This window comes from Schistocerca gregaria, chromosome 4 (genome assembly GCF_023897955.1).
Source record: "Schistocerca gregaria isolate iqSchGreg1 chromosome 4, iqSchGreg1.2, whole genome shotgun sequence".
Taxonomy (NCBI): Eukaryota; Metazoa; Arthropoda; class Insecta; order Orthoptera; family Acrididae; genus Schistocerca; species Schistocerca gregaria.
The window spans coordinates 449,143,712-449,160,722 of record NC_064923.1 but is presented as its reverse complement, the minus strand read 5'-3'; the positions used below and the strand labels follow the sequence as shown (position 1 = coordinate 449,160,722).

Genomic DNA, 17,011 nt, shown 5'->3' with positions numbered 1-17,011 from the left:
ACTTGTAGGCCACCATGTCAACAATTTGCTAGTGACTGTTTTTAGACCTGCACACACAAACCTGCAATGCGCAGTAGGTCGGATTTGTCTCTCTCATAGTTCTATTTAAAATATTATATTTTCGAGATTGAGATTAATTCATATATTTCGAGCGTATTATAGTATTGGTCAGTTGTAGCATTGCGCTTTAGTGTTTACTTCGTAGATTCTTATTTAAATTGCGTGTGAGTTTCGTATAGGAGGTGCAATTACGAGTTTTAGTTACTGTAATCATAAATTCAGCAGATTGTAGCGCAGTCGTTAGGCATTTGTACAGGTTAGTTGATACATTCTTTTCGTCTTCTGCTTGCGTTATCTAGGCACGGACTCGTGTTTCGGTAACTGTTGTTAAACATCGATTAGAATGGACAGGGACTGCGATTGCTGTGTTCGGATGAGGGCTGACTTGGCATCCCTTCGCTCACAGCTGCAATCGGCGCTGACTTCGGTCGCGCAGCTTGAGGCTGTTGCCAATGGGCACCACTGTGGGAAGCCGGACTCGGGTATCACGGGGATGTCAACCTCGTCCCGTCTGTCCCCAGATCGGTCTGCCGCTGTAGTTGCTACGGTTGCTGCCCGCAGTGCGGCTGAGCCCTCGCCTGTGGTTGATTGGGAGGTCATTCCAAGGCATGGCAGGCAGCGAAAGGCGTCCCCAGAGGCTGATCAGAAAGCCTCCCCAGTGCGTCTGACAAACCGGTTTCAGGCACTGTCTCTGGCTGAGCCAGATGCAGCTGCCTGTCCTGTTTCAGAGGATCATTCTCAGCCTTCAAGGTCCGGGCAATCGCAGAGGGTGGGCTTACTGGTAGTTGGGAGCTCCAATGTTAGGCGCGTAATGGGGCCCCTTAGGGATACGGCGGCTAATGAGGGGAAGAAATCCAGTGTGCACTCCGTGTGCATTCCGGGAGGAGTCATTCCTGATGTGGAAAGGGTCCTTCCGGATGCCATGAAGAGCACAGGGTGCAGCCAGCTGCAGGTGGTGGCACATGTCGGCACTAATGACGTGTGTCTCTTTGGATCTGAGGAAATTCTCTCTGGATTCCAGCGGCTATCTGATTTGGTGAAGGCTGCCGGTCTTGCTTACGAGATGAAGGCAGAGCTCACCATCTGCAGCATCGTTGACAGAACCGACTGCGGACCTTTGGTGCAGAACCGGATGGAGGGTCTGAATCAGAGGCTCAGACGGTTTTGCGACCGTATTGACTGCAGATTCCTTGACTTGCGCCATAGGGTGGTGGGGTCTCGGGTTCCGCTGAATAGGTCAGGAGTCCACTACACTCAGCTGGCGGCTACACAGGTAGCGAAGGCTGTGTCGCGTGGACTGGGCGGTTTTTTAGGTTAGAAGGCCTCGGGAAAGTGCGGGATGGGCTGCAATGTCAAAGGGTGCTTGGCAATTACAGGACGTGCTTGGATCAAGGAACAGTCGGAATTATAGTTGTAAATTGTTGTAGTTGCGCTGGAAAAGTCCCTGAGCTTCAAGCGCTAATAGAAAGCACAGAAGCTGATATCGTTATAGGTACAGAAAGCTGGCTAAAGCCTGAAATAAGTTCTGCAGAAATTTTTACGAAGTCTCAGACGGTGTTCAGGAAAGATAGATTAGGCAGAATTGGTTGTGGAGTGTTTGTGTCTGTCAGTAGTGGTTTATCTTGTAGTGAAGTCGAAGTAGATACTCTGTGCGAATTGGTGTGGGTGGAGGTTATACTTAACAGCCGAATTAAGTTAATAATTGGCTCCTTCTACCGACCCCCAGACTCCGATGATATAGTTGCGGAACAGTTCAGAGAAAGTTTGAGTCTCGTAACAAATAAATACCCCACTCATACGGTTATAGTTGGTGGGGACTTCAACCTACCCTCGGTATGTTGGCAAAAATACTTGTTCAAAACCGGTGGTAGGCAGAAAACGTCTTCCGAGATTGTCCTAAATGCATTCTCCGAAAATTATTTCGAGCAGTTAGTCCACGAACCCACGCGAATTGTAAATGGTTGCGAAAACACACTTGACCTCTTGGCCACAAACAATCCAGAGCTGATAGAGAGCATCATGACTGATACAGGGATTAGTGATCACAAGGTCATTGTAGCTAGGCTCAATACCATTTCTTCCAAATCCATCAGAAACAAACGCAAAATAATTTTATTTAAAAAAGCGGAGAAAGTGCCACTAGAAGCCTTCCTAAAAGACAATTTCCATTCCTTCCGAACTGACTATGCGAATGTAGACGAGATGTGGCTCAAATTCAAAGATATAGTAGCAACAGCAATTGAGAGATTCATACCTCATAAATTGGTAAGAGATGGAACGGATCCCCCGTGGTACACAAAAAAGGTCCGAACGCTGTTGCAGAGGCAACGGAAAAAGCATGCAAAGTTCAGAAGAACGCGAAATCCCGAAGATGGGCTAAAATTTACAGACGCGTGAAATTTGGCACGTACTTCGATGCGAGATGCCTTTAATAGGTTCCACAACGAAACATTGTCTCGAAATTTGGTAGAAAATCCGAAGAAATTCTGGTCGTATGTAAAGTACACAAGCGGCAAGACGCAGTCAATACCTTCGCTGCGCAGTGCCGATGGTACTGTTATCGACGACTGTGCCGCTAAAGCGGAGTTATTGAACGCAGTTTTCCGAAATTCCTTCACCAGGGAAGACGAATGGAATATTCCAGAATTTGAAACGCGAACATCTGCTAGCATGAGTCTCTTAGAAGTAGATACCTTAGGGGTTGCGAAGCAACTCAAATCGCTTGATACGGGCAAGTCTTCAGGTCCAGATTGTATACCGATTAGGTTCCTTTCAGATTACGCTGATACTATAGCTCCCTACTTAGCACTCATATACAACCGCTCGCTCACCGATAGATCTGTACCTACAGATTGGAAAATTGCGCAGGTCGCACCAGTGTTCAAGAAGGGTAGTAGGAGTAATCCATTTAACTACAGACCTATATCATTGACGTCGGTTTGCAGTAGGGTTTTGGAGCATATAGTGTATTCAAACATTATGAATCACCTCAAAGGGAACGATCTATTGACACGTAATCAGCATGGCTTCAGAAAACATCGCTCTTGTGCAACGCAGCTAGCTCTTTATTCGCACGAAGTAATGGCCGCTATCGACAGGGGATCTCAAGTTGATTCCGTATTTCTAGATTTCCGGAAAGCTTTTGACACCGTTCCTCACAAGCGACTTCTAATCAAGCTGCGGAGCTATGGGGTATCGTCTCAGTTGTGCGACTGAATTCGTGATTTCCTGTCAGGAAGGTCGCAGTTCGTAGTAATAGGCGGCAAATCATCGAGTAAAATTGAAGTGATATCAGGTGTTCCCCAGGGAAGCGTCCTGGTACCTCTGCTGTTCCTGATCTATATAAATGACATGGGTGACAATCTGAGCAGTTCTCTTAGGTTGTTCGCAGATGATGCTGTAATTTACCGTCTAGTAAGGTCATCTGAAGACCAGTATCAGCTGCAAAGCTGATTTAGAAAAGATTGCTGTATGGTGTGTCAGGTGGCAGTTGACGCTAAATAACGAAAAGTGTGAGATGATCCACATGAGTTCCAAAAGAGATCCGTTGGAATTCGATTACTCGATAAATAGTACAATTCTCAAGGCTGTCAATTCAACTAAGTACCTGGGTGTTAAAATTACGAACAACTTCAGTTGGAAGGACCACATAGATAATATTGTCGGGAAGGCGAGCCAAAGGTTGTGTTTCATTGGCAGGACACTTAGAAGATGCAACAAGTCCACTAAAGAGACAGCTTACACTACACTCGTTCGTCCTCTGTTAGAATATTGCTGCGCGGTGTGGGATCCTTACCAGGTGGGATTGACGGAGGACATCGAAAGGGTGCAAAAAAGGGCAGCTCATTTTGTATTATCGCGTTATAGGGGAGAGAGTGTGGCAGATATGATACACGAGTTGGTATGGAAGTCATTACAGCATAGACGTTTTTCGTCGCGGCGAGACCTTTTTACGAAATTTCAGTCACCAACTTTCTCTTCCGAATGCGAAAATATTTTGTTGAGCCCAACCTACATAGGTAGGAATGATCATCAAAATAAAATAAGAGAAATCAGAGCTCGAACAGAAAGGTTTAGGTGTTCGTTTTTCCCGCTCGCTGTTCGGGAGTGGAATAGTAGAGAGATAGTATGATTGTGGTTCGATGAACCCTCTGCCAAGCACTTAAATGTGAATTGCAGAGTAGTCATGTAGATGTAGATCAAGGCCAAATGGTTCTGTAATTGACGCAGAAATTCTCGAAGCACTAAATATCCCCCCCCCCCCCCCCCGATCGAACATGAAATATTTTATATACAATCATTATGCAAATTTATATCACATATAATAACAATTCATATTTCAACAGTATACCTTATTCTTTTCATAACCGTGAATACCCCTTTTCTTATTATTTAGCTTTTTTTTACTTAATTATAAAATGGGAACATTTCAATCAATGTTGGAGTTCGCTTTCTTATATCTAGGAATTGTGAGGACTAAACCTTTAGTTTCTAATTTTCAGCTCAAGGTGTTCATGACACTTGAGTACTTTGTTCTTTATTCTAATCCCTTGTACTATTTTTTTCCTTAGTATGAACTAGTATTAACATTTGCAGTAGTTTGTAGTCTGGAGGAACTCTGGGCAACTGAAAGTGTTCTTTTCGAGACTTGTAAATAAACATAAACATAATAAAGCTAGTGATATATAGAATTCACACTTACCAGAATAATCCCTATTAAACGTGTGACTTCTGTCACAATACTGTCCTTTCCCCCTAGGATCAGTACCTATACCTTACATGTGGGTTGACCCTATGAGTGCACTTTCTCCTTCCATTCTGGTACGTACACCCCTTAATAAAACATCCTTACTCATCAGGCCACAGGTCTTCCTATATCTATGTAGGTATGCCTGCCCTATATCCTCAGCAAATGGCGGGCATGGCCGCCCTTATCCTTTACGAGCAGATCTCATGGTCCATTGCCCAAGTATACATTTATATGTACACTATAATTAAGTATTTCCTGGTAAAATAAAAATTATTTTACACTTCACTCTCACTTCTTGGTACCACATTTAATACTCTAGAGTAGTCCTCTACTTTTCAACTTCTATAATCTTAGTAGATACTATGTCTACAAATATTATTCAACTCATGGTAGATACTATGTCTACCTATTTTGTTCAAGCCCCACTGCCCTACTATTCATCAATTTATCTGAGTATTCGCTACACTGACTTTTCTTAAATAAGCATAAAAATTTACTCCAATCTAGCTTGCGTTCTCCTTCATTACTCATGCTTCCTACTAATGTATACTCTTAAGAGCATAGTTTTTCTATACTAGTAAGGACTTCTGTGATAGAAGTATACAAATATGGAAAGAGGGGAGAAAGAGTTAAGTCATCAAAAAAAAAAAAAAAAGTAAGAAAGGAAAAATAAAAATGGTTGCTAAGATCGAAGAAGAGAAAGAAGACAGCCCCAAAGACAGGAAACCTTTTCCACCCCTTTCCCAGGATCTCTACTTCGCTGGTAGTTCAGTGAGAAGCCAGAGGAGATATGGTGTTAAATCGTCTCCTACAGAACTGACATTCCCACCTTCGCCCTTGGGGTCCCGAAAGAAAACCTTAGCAACCCTATGGAAACAGCAAATGGTGAAGACCCAGTCACACCTGTTTGCGAGGGTTTTTTGAAATGTGTGATGTGTGTTCTGTGTTAGCCATGATTTATCTGTTGATGTAAATAATGCTCTTATTTACACTACCCACCCCTTTCAAAATCAATACAAACCCTCCTGTCTACATCATGTCTCATAAAAGGTATCAAATATTCAATACAAACTATAAACTCCCTACACTACAGTATAAAGGTTGTTCAATTAGTTACATGATACTACCTTTTTTCCACAAATATAGTATTCTATTCTCTTCATTTCTTCTAGAGATCATCCAGTTTCCTCAGTATTAAAATTATAGGATAGTTTAAAAATTCAAGAATAGATTACAGAATAGTTTAAGATTTGAAGGGAATTCGGTACATGAAACACTTTTGGAAGAAACAAACAACTCAGGGTCCGACAGTCATCACTTCTCCCGTTAAAACAGAACGTTAATGTCCCTAGGAGATATACGAGTCCACCTGGGTCCCATGGATCTGATATTAACTTCACTTGAGCAAGTGCAGACCAGTACTTCTCATTAAATTTTGTTTGAAAGTCTCTCCATTGCAAAACAATCACCATTGCCCTAGGCAACACAACATTAGGTGACAATACATTTTTTTCTACTTTGTTTTGGATAATCTTGAATTCTTTCCACATGACATCTATAATCTTGCTAGTATCATTAAGTTTGGAAGAAGCAATAGTTGAAACGTTTCTGGATGTTATACTCTCAGTAACATTTCGATCTATAATTCCTTCAAATTGTTCCTCCAGACTACTTATATTTACTATATCAGAGTTAGCTATTATCTCTATGAAACTTCTTTCTACACTTCCTACTCGTGTATTAACACCTGTAATTTGTGATTGGATTATTGGTATTAATTTATACTGCTTTTCAACATTTCGTTTCAAAGTATGCAATCTATGCTTTACAGCATCAAACATTACACACATTTTGAAATGATACTAACTTTCAGATTCTACATTATTACATTTACCTTCAATACCAAATTCTAACTTCTTTGTCAAATCCTGAAGTTGATCATTTAGTCTCTGATTAAAGTCAGTGAACAGTTGGTTTACATGACTGCTAAAGGACTAGTTAGTTTACCTTTCAAATCAGTCTTCAGATCTTATACTTTAGCAGTTAAAACATCGAATTCAGTCTTCAAATTTCCCATTACTTCACATAAATTACTGAAGTCTTTGCTTTGTGAATCTACCTTAGCACTTAACAAGTCTAAAGTTTCATTCTGAACATAAAATTTATTATTTAATTGAGTATTCACTGAATCTAACTTAAGACTTTCAGTATTTAAAGCTGCATTTACTTCCTTTCTTAAAGCCGCTGAATCTGCACTTTGGTCTTTGAATAAATTTACTATTTCAGACCAGTCTGGCACATCCTTACTCCCTTTCATAGACATGGCTGGTTCTGAAGTTTCCCCAATTCTCTGTGTATTATCCATATTCCTATTAGTTTTAGATCTAGTAGTCATTTAGCTCAATAACTCTAAGTATGACAACTACACCAATAAAAGTCACTCTACTGTTTGTATCCTTTCTTGCTAAGGTACAAAAGTTCTATTTTGCGCTCACCCAGCGTAGAATTATCGCAATGTAGGTAAGTGATGTGACGGCAAGTCAGCACCGGTGAACAGCAAGCCGGCGGCATCAGACGTTGGTGTCGTCATCGGCGTTGGTAGGCAGCTGTGGAAGGAGACCAGCACCAGCGAGCCGCAACTAGCGGCGGTGTGTGTGAGAGTTGTATACTCCCCCAATCGATCTTCTTAGCTGAATTATTCTCGTCATATCTATTCTTAGTCTAATACGTCGAAGTCTTCTTTCCGTTCTTTTCATGTTATTACTTCCTTATGTCTTCCCTTTTGTTGCACCCACAAATTTTTCCATTTGAATTTTGGACTTAACCCAATTACATGAAACAGTTCTCTTGTCTTGTTATATCTGATTGTTATGACAACACATCATATCTTCTTCGATTTCTTCTCAAAATCCCCATTTTTTGAGTCCTTTTCACTGGTCGCCATGCTCTAATACTTTAGACGATAGAATCAATGTGAAGCTGATTTGCCAACTTCACACCTCTCTAACATCAGCTGAATTACTTTGTACGCACAGCCATCTCTGGATAGTCGGCCATGACGATCTCCAAAAACTACTACTCCGAAGAATAAAGGGAATTTACTGTCAGTCTCTCTCTCTCTCTTTTCATGAAACAATGCTCTAATGCTTTTTGACGGTAGAATGTGTGTAGTAAATATACAAACTTTATGTTTTCACCAATTAACGATGTATTGGATAATGCAGGATAACTTTCTTGCATTTCACATGTAAATATCTCCATCTTCTCGTATTCCACTCATGTTTTGAGCTATAGAAATGTATTAAATTAACATTCATAAGCGAGTTGGTTTAAGAACCACTCTTAATTTATTAACATGTCTTGCTTCTAGAAAGTCCAACACATGAATTACTTGAAAGCCTAATTTCATTTTTTCATTTGTCCTGAACAATCGTCAAAGTCCCTTAAAGTACAGACTAATACATAAACACTCCTTGTTCTTCTCTACACACACACACACACACACACAGACACACACACACACAGACACACACACACACACAGACACACACACACACACAGACACACACACACACACAGACACACACACACACACAGACACACACACACACACACACACAGACACACACACACACAGACACACACACACACACACACACACACACACACACAGACTCTATGGATTGTACAGCAGGTACTTGTAGGCCGCTGTTCAGCCGCCATGTCCCAAATTTGCTTGTGACTGTTTTTAGGCCTGCATACACCTGCAAACATGCAATGCACAGTATTTCGGATTCGACTCTCTCACACTTCTAATGAAAATATCGCGTGTTCGAGACGGAGGAAGGCTAAGTGGTTCTAGAATTTATGCAGAAATTCTCAAACATTACAACATCTCAGATGAAATGTGAAAAGGAGACTAAATTTTTACGGATATCTTCTCAGAATGAACTCTAATAGATTAACTAAACAAATTTTGGCTATCATCCATAACCACATAATGAACTTAATTGGTTTGTGAAAACTGAAAGAAACCTAAGAGAACTAAAAATTAAAGAGAAGTCATTACTCGACAGAACAGCTCAGATAAGAAATAAAGACACAAAATAAGGTTCCACAACAAATTTAACAAAGTCAAAATTTATTATCTTGAAAGAGGACAGGAGATCAGTAAGAATGAAAAAATACTGACCACAAACGACAGAACAACACACAAAGAAATGACTGATTCGTCATACTTCATAGAGGCTGAAATGAGAGAATGAGGGGGGAGTCATCCACCTTCGTAATAATGTCAAACTCATGTTTTGGATTTTAAAATATCAACTCTGCTGAGGCAGCTACGTATACTTAAACCTTAATCTGCCTAACAGAATGAACCCTCTTACACAGTGTGTTGGCTTCATCCCGTACTAAATCATGATGATGTGGCATCATTCATGTGCAAACTGAAAGAGAACAGAACACCAATAATATTTCTTTTGTAGAGCTGCTACCCAGCCATTAGACAAGAAATTATAAGTGTTCAGCAAAAGTAAGGAAAAGTAGTATGGAAGCTGCCATAGAGCATTGTGTTAATAGTCACAGGTCAGTCACCGCACAGCAGTAATCATGTGCCACACGGGGCAGTGTGACCGCACCAGGATAGTCTCTCATTGTGGCAATGTGACTAGGCCCCAGCATGTAGTGAAATAAATGGTCACTAGAGGCATATGAATAAATCTGGATTTTAAGGCAGGGATCACTTATCATCAGAAACCAGCAGCAACACCACCACAAGATCAGAGCTACGCCATAGAGTGAGACGAATGGCCACTGCCAATAGCAGTCCACGAGTTCAGGACCACACTGCACCTGCCACCAGCACTGAGTCCTTCATGGAACTAGGTACCACAGCTACATCGACCTACTGAAGGAGACAGCTGCCTCCAACACCAAGCTGCTAGTGGGACTTGGTACCATGGTGCCATCCATCTCCAAGGACAACAGGTTGAAAACCATACACAGCAGATTCCACATGCAGCCATCACTGCCTCACACAGAGTGAAGAGGCCATTTTCCAATGGGAATGCCAGTTGCAGCACAATGCATAGAGCCACTGATGCCAATGGCTGTAGCATCCGAATGCCAACAGCCAGCTAGGGGGTGTTCCACCAGCAATGCAGATCACTGGCCCAGCAGCTAAAGGTGGAAGCCGCCATCCGTTCATTGACACCAGCCAGAGGCAATGAGGAGAAGCGTGCTTGCATCACTACATCATGTACTGAAGTCAATAAAAGTTTTTTGTAACTCTGACAATGTTGGCTGGCCGCATGGTTTGTCACCACCACTCACTTGCCCCCCCTCCCTACATGCTACACTTTTGTATCTATAATACTTGCTGGCAGGGCATTTCCCACAAGTCAAAAAAACTGCATTATTTCACTGCTGGTTGTGCTACTCAATACAAGAATAGAAAAAGCTTTAAAAATATGTGAGAGCACAAAAACATTTTTTCTGTTGAAGCTGAGCATTCCTTTTTTGCTACTAGCCAGGTTTGGGAGGAACTACAAAACGTATATCGAGGAGAGCTGGTCTTCAACTAGTGGATGATGCACAAATAACTGCATCTGGTGTTTATGATTCCTGAAAAGCTACTATTGACAATTTTTTTTTTTTTTTTCACTTCTTAGAGAAAGCCAATGTAGATTTCCTACGCAAGAACCTGAAGAAGAGATTTTTGAAAACCCATACAATTCCGGGTACCAGTAATTTTCTCCATTGCAAACCACTTTCTGTGATTCTTTAGAGATTAGAAGAGTAGCATCTTCTGAAAAGCCTTCCTTTATCTGCATCACAATGGACATGCACCCATCCTCAACAAAATTCTTTTGTAGCATATGGTACTTTGCCTTCATTAGAAATGTCTGTGATGAAGGAGGAGATGAACTACTTTTTCTCAACCCACCGGGACCAGCAGTGTCATTCTTTTGGCCTGAGAAGGAAGACGTGTTTTGTGCCTTTGGAAAACATTTTAGGTGCTGTTAGCGTACCTAAATCAACATCATTAGGCAGAATGTATTACTTTAATGAAAAATGTATGAAGTTAACAAAATATAATTTGTCACAGTGGATTAAAAACAGAGATGCTCTTAAGAAGTTTTATTGATAGTTGCAGGGATCACCAGTACTGAACACGTACATTTTCAATAAACATTAGTGTGGCTGGAATAATTTTTGTTTAAAGACGCTAATTTGACACCGTAAATAATGTTAACCCATGTAATGAAAATGTTTCAATTAAATTCATAACTTTGGGCTCTTATTTTCATGAGGCAGCGTTACTATAGGTTGTCAGTTCACATAAGCTGATATGAATGATCTTCTGAACAATGATGTGATATACGTTAAATGAATATCTAATATCTATCAAAACTCAGGGTGCTGCTTCTTTTTCTTTTTTTATAAATAGTATCACAGAGTTTCACTAAAAATAAATCTTGTATCAGCTGTCGGAAAGTGGTTTCACATATTTAAGAACCATTATTTGGACAACAGCTTAAGCTGATTTTCTACATTCCCAAAAGTCAAGAATAGCTACTATCTTTTTTTTTCAATAAAAATACATCCATTCAGTGACATCTGGGGAAATATGATAGTGATGTGTTGAAACTAAGATACTTTGTTATTATTCTAATTGTTGTTATTTTTGTCTGAAGTAATGCAATCGAAATGACAAACTTCAGTTGCGGCATTTACGTTTGTAAAAATTTTTTTCATTTACTAGTGTCATGCAGAGAGTAACAAGTAAAAAACATTTCGTGAAAATCTGAAGCAGTGGGTGTCAAATATGGATGATCTTACATATAATTATTTTTTTCCCCATCAGAACACAGAGTATTGTGATTTTAGATTTATTTGTGTGTCCATTCATAGAAAACACATTAATAATTTTATTTTATCACAATGTGTGCTGCCTTGGGAATTATTTAGGACTAATCATTAAGTTCCCGCCACGTTGGAGAAATTAGATATGCACATTTTTCAATGTGTGTGTACTTTGTCTGGAAATTGAAAAGTGACACATATTAATTTTTTGTATTCTTCTTTGTAAACTTACAGCTTAAATAATTACATGCCAATTAAGTATGTGCTTCTCTTAACTTATAAAAAAAATTCTAAATCAAAAGCTTCATAAGCACCTGTTATGGGCATTTATGCAGATAAGTACCATCTTGCATTGACATTCTTGCAGAACCCAGTTTCAGAATATACCTAGATTTAAAATTCAATATAAAAAAAAGTTTTAGTCAGAGAGCAAAAAGAGTTTGCCCAAGTTCTTATGTTATAAGTATATGCAAATGTGCAAAGTTTCAAGAAAATTTGACTTGATGTGTGACATAACCTGCACGATTTGATGTGGAATGACCCTATACAAAATCACTAGGAATCATGAACTTCACTGAAATTTCTACAGTGCTCCCATTACTTTGGCATTATTAGTGTTTCAGACTGAGTGACAAATAGTTGAGAATGAGTGGACACAAGTATCTCCCTCAGGATGTATTACCCTTCTTGAGGACTACTCAAGATCTTAGTCTGGGCTCTGCTTTTTTCATAATTAATTCATAAATGAGTCAGGCCTCAGTGCCTGGAGACAACAGCGGCTTACATGTCTGTCTAACTTCTGCTCATGTGAATTTGTGATAGTTTTCTATATCTGATGAAGGACTTCGTCTGAAAGCTGGATACTTCTAGCATTCATCTACATTGCACCTGTCTGCGAATCAATGCCTGTTCTATGTGGTGAGTACCAAAGTATCCCTCTCATACTGTTGTTTCCCATAATTATCTTTTTTCTGTAATTGTTCCTCCTTAACTGAATTGCTCCAGATGGATATGTCTACAGTAGAGACAGCTCGCAGCACTATTGCCAGCTTTGAACTGCGAAGTACTAATGGCTGCAGGCAGAAACAGTAGCTACCTTCAGAACTGACAACACTGAGGCATTGCCAAGAGGTAATTACAAAAGTGCATTATTTACTGGTTTAGGCAGGCGAACAACTGCAACTGTCAGGTACAAACTTATGCTGACTCAATTATAGTTCTTAGGCTATGGGGTATGCCACAGACCAGCAGCTCACCACAACTTATATTCTAAAAATAATATGCATGCAAAGAAAAATTCAGTTTTCAGTCTAAATTCTAACAAATAATAAGGACACAAGGAAAAATTATCAATTTTCTGCCCATGTATGACATCACACATTACATCACCATTGAATCACAATGTGAAGCCAACATCCAGTATCAGTAGATTTGATTCATGTGTTCTTCCTATCCTATTTTGGTCTGAATTCCAAATTAAACTTTAGATCCCTGTATAGCAGTTTGGGGAAAATACTGAAACTGGTACTATCACCCACCTGCTTAGGCCAATTATGTCATCAAAATGGAGGAAATAACTTGTGAAATGCCAATACAAGTATAATATGCATCAATTACAGTTAATCTCCTAACATCTTCATTGGCTTCACCACTGAGAATCAAAATATGTTACATTGTAACTTAACCAAGATCTTCGATATCCTGAACTAGGGATGATCATCTTAACTCGCCTTTCAATTGGATGATGCTCCTAGAACTAGGCCTACCCACAAGAATTTTTTACTAACATCCAAATGCCACCACAATAGTGCTTCTGGTGGAAAGGACAGAAATTACATAGATGTTATAGTGAAAGACAACACACACATTAAAGTCATCCAGAACTTTGTATCACCGTACATTATGCATCTCATTACAACAGAGCCAAGCTAACCTTCACTTCTGAACCATTCTTTCTGAATAATCCCATACTACCATAGAACTATTGTTTGGTCATCAAATTTCCTAAAGATTCTCAACTCAACTCCCACATTGAACATCAGTTCTAGACTATAACAATTGCAAAAATAGTACAAAAGTCGTAGGACCATTCCCAATTTCGTATTCAGAGATCTGGGAAAAGCTATCAATAATCATAGGTCACTTCATGTGCATTCCATCCCTATCAGTAATATCTCAATCTTAGACTAGCAGTAATGCTTCACAAAATAGCAATAAATAGGTTTGAACGTCTTTACATCCGAGATAAATTGAATCCTTAGAATGTTTATTATCAGGCCTTTCAATATTTCTTGTTACAACCGGCACTGATACCCACTACACTGAATCTGTATATTACCTTCTTATAATAGGCAGTGAACCAATTGGTCTGCCATTAGCACATATTTCCCAACATTTAATGTACTACACTGACGATGACATGAACTATTACTTTTGTGGGAATTAACTATCTAGAATTAATTTGGTAACATTGAACTCAATGAGATATTTAAGATAATGTGTATCTTTACTAAACGGGCTGTGTTAGCTTCCTAACTTATATTTTCGTAGAAACTTCTACAATAATGTTAATGTCCTTTTTTTTTTTTTAATGAAGAATATGTCGGACAGTGTCAATTTCACATGAGGTAGATAAGGTTTACTATACTGACATTGGTTCCCCTAAATAATTTTCAGGTGACACGCATATGCTACTTTCTGAAGCGTTAGCAAAACTTCAAATCTAAAATCTAACGAAGTTCTACATATGAATAGAATACAAAGTTCCTGTGACGACAAACAGATATTTCTAGTGACTTTGTTCATTTTATGATATTCACTATAACTTTGTCACGGTCGTAGTCAGTTTCGCGCATTCTTACTGTGAACGATTATTATTGCACAATAAACACATTAATGATGCTTGTTTTTGTAGACTAAGGCATAATCAACCGCGACATATATGTTGCATAAATCACGTTTACGGCGATTGACACACATTAATATATATATAATACTTACATAAAATTTTTCAATGTGATTCTTTCAATAATGCCCTTCATCGTAGGTAAGTGAATTACTTCAACAGCCGTACACAAACCTTAGGAGGTTCGAAACACCCTCCCATTCAAAACACATAACCTACAACAGAGTAACAACTTTGACAACACCCGCCAATACCAGAAGCACCTTTGCCGCGCATTCTACAGGCGTCTAAAGCTAGCGAAATGAGGGGTGCTCAACTACCGGACCTACCGATAGATGGCTATAGCGCGGGCCGACCAAAGATCATATCATTGAGTGTCCGCCATATCTGTATTTGGCAAGAAACCCAAGTGTCAAAACACGGATGAAAATGGTTTTCGTTCTGCGCTCTTAGAAGTCTTTTATATTGGATGTCTAGATATCTACACATCAACATAATGAAGTGTTTCTAATCTAGCGAGAAAAAACAGTGACAGTTCTGCTACGAAGTTCCTAAATTCGAGTGTGTTTTGGAAGTTTGACAAGCTGACCTATAAATCGTTTACGATTAATTGTATGAGTGCTTTACTTATTTGCCCGTTTTAAAATACAATTTAAGATTCAATGGAGGTCAACAAATTAGCTTACTTGCCTAAGCTTTTCACTACAGGTATACTTCGGAAAATCAAGTATGGAAAACTGAAGACGTCTCTTGAAAAAAAAGCTGACATCGTTTGCTTAGGGTATCTTTACTGACAACAGAAATTACAATTGAACTATTGAAGTATTACTTACGTATAAACGGGAAAAATTATTCTTTTTCTTTATCTGAAGTGATGCGTTACCGATCAGCATATATGCTGGACACTGTAATTGCAACATGCACTTACGAATTTGGCTCTCTCTTTAATCAGAAATTTATATGCCATAATTTTATTAACGCCTGTACGTGGCATGGTGTATTTTAACTGAGTGATAAGGTAGAAGGACCAGTTTTTGACAGTGCTTCAGCATTTGATACGAGACAAGAAATACATTTAAATGAGTCAAACACAAAGGTCAACTTTAAGGCTCCTCTTAAATGCATGACTTGTATCATTTCGAAGTTAAGTCTAGTAATAATATTATATTGGACTGATCCATGATGATGTAGGAAGTGAAGGAACTTGTTGAAAATAACATCGATCACAGCTGTTAATTTTAAGGTTGGGGTGTCTTAAAACTGTAATTTTCCAGTCTGACACCCAAACAATGACTGGTACCATGGTTTTATTTTAAAATTGAATTCAAAACATGTCAGTGATCAAAATTAATTACTCTATGAAACTTCCTGGCAGATTGAAACTGTGTGCCCGACCGAGACTCGAACTCGGGACCTTTGCCTTTCGCGGGCAAGTGCTCTACCAACTGAGCGACCGAAGCACGACTCACGCCCGGTACTCACAGCTTTACTTCTGCCAGTACCTCGTCTCCTACCTTCCAAACTTTACAGAAGCTCTCCTGCGAACTTTGCAGAACTAGCACTCCTGAAAGAAAGGATATTGCGGAGACATGGCTTAGCCACAGCCTGGGGGATGTTTCCAGAATGAGATTTTCACTCTGCAGCGGAGTAATTACTCTATGAATTACATCCATGGAATTTTATTTCTGTGAATCTTGGCTCCAGTCTTTGACATGGTGTCAATCACTGGAATGACTGGCTGTCAGTATAGGGCCCAAGCAAAAAACAAACCTGAAAGCGAAAGCTGCAGAAGCTGGCCAGACAGGCACCCCAATGGCTGCTACAATCTGTTGAGACAATATTGCAAATTTAGAGTAAAAAGTTCCATATTGTCTGAATTTGTCCTATACTGACAGGACATTCTAGTCCAGTCGATTTTCTTATCTGCAAAAGTACACTAGCCAATACCAGTGGCACAAAGGTAGTGCCAAATTAACAAACTATCGCGTAACAGAAGTATTGCTGGACAATGTACAGTAAATAATATGTAATAACCTGAGAAATTCAGAATTGGTTTGAAAAAATAGAACAGTAGTTGGAAAGAGAGTAACATTTTGAAAATAACAAATGACGCAAGTAGAGTTTTCAGTTCTTATAAAAGCTCGCCCTTTTTTTTCCCCCTCCATTCTCAAGGGAAAAATGTGACATAAAAGTGCAAGAAAGTTGTGTACAATGTTGGAAATGATGAAAAAGAAAATCTCACTATGCTTTTAACAGCATATGCTGCTCTATCTCTCTCTCTCTCTCTCTGTGAAGAGTATTCCTGTAATAATAGCTAGTAGCATACCAAGAACATGAGGGTGTCACAGTGGAGATTTGTTTTCTGGTACAGATGTCTGATACAACTATTCCACAGCAAAACCAATAGGTGTGATACCAGTTCACTCCCA

At 39.4% G+C, this 17,011-nt stretch overlaps 1 protein-coding gene across 1 annotated transcript in view; it reads right to left on the bottom strand.

The window, feature by feature from the left end:
- Positions 1-14,884, bottom strand: part of LOC126365856 (structural maintenance of chromosomes protein 5) — a 164,427-nt gene extending 149,543 nt beyond the window's left edge. The window contains exon 1 of the mRNA XM_050008519.1: positions 14,678-14,884. Within this exon, the coding sequence (XP_049864476.1) occupies positions 14,678-14,718 (41 nt within the window). The 5' untranslated portion in view covers positions 14,719-14,884. The remainder of the gene's footprint in view (positions 1-14,677) is intronic.
- Between the last annotated feature and the right edge of the window lie 2,127 nt (positions 14,885-17,011).